General features: G+C 61.6%; 1 protein-coding gene across 1 annotated transcript; it reads left to right on the forward strand.

Annotated features, from left to right (window-relative positions):
* The first annotated feature begins 548 nt into the window (after nucleotides 1-548).
* Nucleotides 549-2946, forward strand: LOC141733439 (uncharacterized protein C2orf42 homolog). The gene is made up of 2 exons (XM_074563793.1): nucleotides 549-674; nucleotides 2460-2946. The coding sequence occupies exons 1-2, from the start codon at nucleotides 651-653 to the stop codon at nucleotides 2814-2816; spliced, it is 381 nt and encodes a 126-aa protein (XP_074419894.1). The 5' UTR covers nucleotides 549-650; the 3' UTR covers nucleotides 2817-2946.
* Nucleotides 2947-3539: the final 593 nt, after the last annotated feature.

The raw sequence follows: 3539 nt of genomic DNA on the forward strand, positions 1-3539 counted from the left end.
AGGCCCGGGTTGTCGGCCCTGGCGCCTTGCCAGGAGCTCGCGCGCCACCCCACGTGATACTGGCCGACCAATAGGAGCGAAGGGGCGTGGCGCCACAGCCGAGTCCCTCGCGGTGGCCGGGGCCGGGCTCACGCGCCGCAGCGCAGGTTAAAAAAGAGGGGGGGAGGAGGGAGGGCCCCGCGCGCGAGCGGGACAGGATGTGACATCAGAGGGGCGGGGGGGATGGCGGGAAAACGGCACTGGGACAGGAAGGGGAAGAAGTGACACGGTGGCGGGGGTGAGGGGCCGACGACACGGTGAGGCCGCGTTAGTGACGTCAGCGCGGGGGTCGGGGGTGGGCGAGGGGCTGTGGGTGAGGCTGCACGGTGGGGAGCGGGGGGAGGGCTCGGGCCTGCTACGGAGGTGAACCCGGGCCTGCTACGGAGGTGAACCCGGGCCTGGTCGTGTGGGGACCGGGGCCCAGGGGAGGTCCCAGGCCCTGTTCTGAGGCGACTGAGGCCATGGGGGGGCCGCAGGGCCCCTCCTGAGGTGACAGTGGTTATGGAGAGGCCCCAGCCCCTGTTCTGAGGCGACAGCAGCCGAGGGAAGGCTCTGTCCTCAGGCGACAGCGGCCGTGGGGAGGCCCCAGGCACCCTCCTGAGGCGACGGAGATGGAGGAGAGGCCCCGACCCGAGGTGAGAGTGGCCAAGGGGAGGCCCCAGCCCTTGCTCTGAGCCGACAGTAGCCGAGTGGAGGCCCCCTCCTGAGGCGATAGTAGCCGTGGGGAGGCCCCAGACCCATTTCTGAGGTGACAGTGGCCAAGGGGAGGCCCTGCTCCCCGGTGCCCAGCCCAGCATGGTGCCCCCATCCTGGTCCCACATCACCCAGGGCCCAGCCTGGCCCTTCATTGCTGCGCTGGCCCCCGGGCCCTGCTGGGATGTGGGTGTCCCTGCCCCTGCACTCCCCTCGGTGAGGGCCGTTCTGCTCACCCAGGGGGGTGTCGGGGCATTGTCCCACCTGGCATAGACCCACCGTTCCCTGAGCTGTGCCCTGTCCTTTGCAGTTGGGCCGGGAGCTCCCAGTACCGCCAGTTTATCCAGTGTAAATACCCACTGAGGTCTGGGACTGGCTTCAGTCAGCATGGGGGCACTGGGAGCTGCTTTTCAACGTCCCCGGCCTCTCCTCATACCCACCGCTCAGCTCCGGTGGTGACAATAAATGTCCATTTGCCGCTGTCTGCGTCTGTGGGACGCTGGCTCGAAGGCTTGGCTGCGTGTGGCTTTTCACACAGTGCCTGGTTTTGCCCCAAAAAGGGGGGTTTTGGTGGTGGTGAGGAGGCAGGGGTGAGCGGAGGGCTCTGCCGAGGGGTCGAGGGGAGCCGGGCAGCCCTCCCAGCCCGCCTGGTGTCTCACACCAGGACAGGGTGGGGCAGGGGAAGGGGGAAATGCGGTTGGCAGGGGAGAAATGTTTATGGATTGTGTCAGGAAGGGTGTGGCCAGGACTGGGGCAGTGACCGTCCCCCTGTACTGGGCACTGGTGAGGCCCCACCTCGAATATTGTGTTCATTTTGGGGCCCCTCACTCCAAGAAGGACATTGAGGCGCCGGAGCGTGTCCAGAGAAGGGCAACGGAGCTGGTGAGGGGTCTGGAGCATAAGTCTGGTGAGGAGTGGCTGAGGGAGCTGGGGGTGTTCAGCCTGGAGAAGAGGAGGCTGAGGGGAGACCTTCTCACTCTCCACAACTCCCTGAAAGGAAGGTGTAGCCGGGGGGGGTCAGTCTCTTCTCCCAAGGAACAGGCGATGGGACAAGAGGAAATGGCCTCCAGTTGCGCCAGGGCGGGTTTAGGATGGAAATTAGGAAAAATTTCTCACCACAAGGGTGGTCAAACATCAGAAGAGGCTGCCCAGGACAGTGGTGGAGTCGCCATCCCTGGAAGGATTTAAAAGCCGGGCAGACGTGGTGCTGAGGGACGTGGGTTAGTGGTGTTTTGGGCAGGGCTGAGTTAATGGTTGGACTTGATGATCTGAAAGGCCTTTTCCAAGGATTGGGGGTCCAGCAGCACCAGGGCTGCTCGCCAGGTGTTGCTTGTGCTCCTCGGCTGCCAACCTGCTGCCAAAACCCGACCCAGGTGGATCTAGGGGGAAATCGCTCGGTTTCTGTCCCGTCCACGCAAGCTTTTCTCTCCCATTGTTGCTGCCTCAGATGGTGGTTTCCACTCCGGTGTCCCTCCGAGGAGCTGCTCTGTGTGTCCCCTCGCCGCGTGTCCCCCCGCAATGGTGTCAGGCCACCCAGCTTTACGTCCCACGTCCTTTCAGCCAGTCGCTTCCCCCTCTCTCTCTTTGTCCCCTCCATCTCTGTGGCTGCTGGGGACTGAGGATGGCCTCTGCCACCTGCGTATCCTGTGGGTGTCACCAGACGAGCACCGCGTCCCCGCTGTCCCTCCCCAGGCGGGTAATTCACCCCCCTCTCTCTGCCCTTACAGGTTTCCCAGAGGATGGAACTGGCATCGGTGAGGACCAAAGTCCCCTCCTTCCTGTCGGACCTGGGGAAGGCCACGCTGCGGGGCATCTGGAAATGTCCCCGCTGTGGCACTTACAATGGCACCAGAGGCCTCATCCGCAAGAACAAGACCTGCGGCACCATCTTCCGCTACGGCACCCGCAAGCAGCCCAGCGTTGATGCCGTCAAGATCGTTAGTGGCTTGGACTTACTGGTTTATTCAGTGCAGCAGAGGGACCGGGGACCGGATTACCGGTGCTTTGTGGAGCTGGGGGTCTCGGAGACGGCCATCCAGACGGTGAACGGGACCATCATCATGCAGCCCCCAGCCATGGAATGAGGGAAAGACTTGGAAGAAAAAGGCAAAACTCACGCGTTGAGATAAAGGCAGTTTAACATTACAGCAAAGAAAAGAAGAAAACAACAACAAGAATACTGAGAGAGGAATATACAAAACATGATTACGATAGCACCGCTCACTGACGGGACCTGGGAACCCCCAGCCCTGTGAAGGGGCAGCTCCCAGGGCATGGCCCACAGGGGATGGAATACCTGTGTCCCTGCCAGGTCCTGGGGAAATTAAGCCTTCCCCGACCGGCAGCAGGACAGACAGGTTGCCAGTTTGAAAAGGAGCCATCTCTCTTAACACCCTCGGGTGGATATCGTCAGGGCCCATTGATGTGTAGGGCTCAGGCTCCTGTAATAGCTTCTATACCAACTCTCCCTGGGTTTGTGTTTACGTCAGCCTGGATTGTTGTTCCCAAGGCCAGCCGCCCAACGAAGGGAATTCCCTTTCTTGGGAATAAACTGGTTTTGTGCTTCCAGGAGAGCATTCTTGAAAAACTCCCAGCACTCACTTGCTCCTCCGGGGAAGCTTCCCGTGGAATCCCTGCCGTCTGGGCTCTCAGCAAACTGAGCCTTGCTCTTCAAAAATCTGAAATCTTTGCCTCAGTGCTAACCTTCAGGGCGCCCGGCAGGATCCCAGACTCCACAATACTGAGATGACTGCAGCCGAGGCTGTCACTAACTGAGGCGCTACGAGGCAGGTGGGCTTGGTTTGTGA

The sequence above is a fragment of the Larus michahellis genome, chromosome 20 (genome assembly GCF_964199755.1).
Source record: "Larus michahellis chromosome 20, bLarMic1.1, whole genome shotgun sequence".
NCBI lineage: Eukaryota > Metazoa > Chordata > Aves > Charadriiformes > Laridae > Larus > Larus michahellis.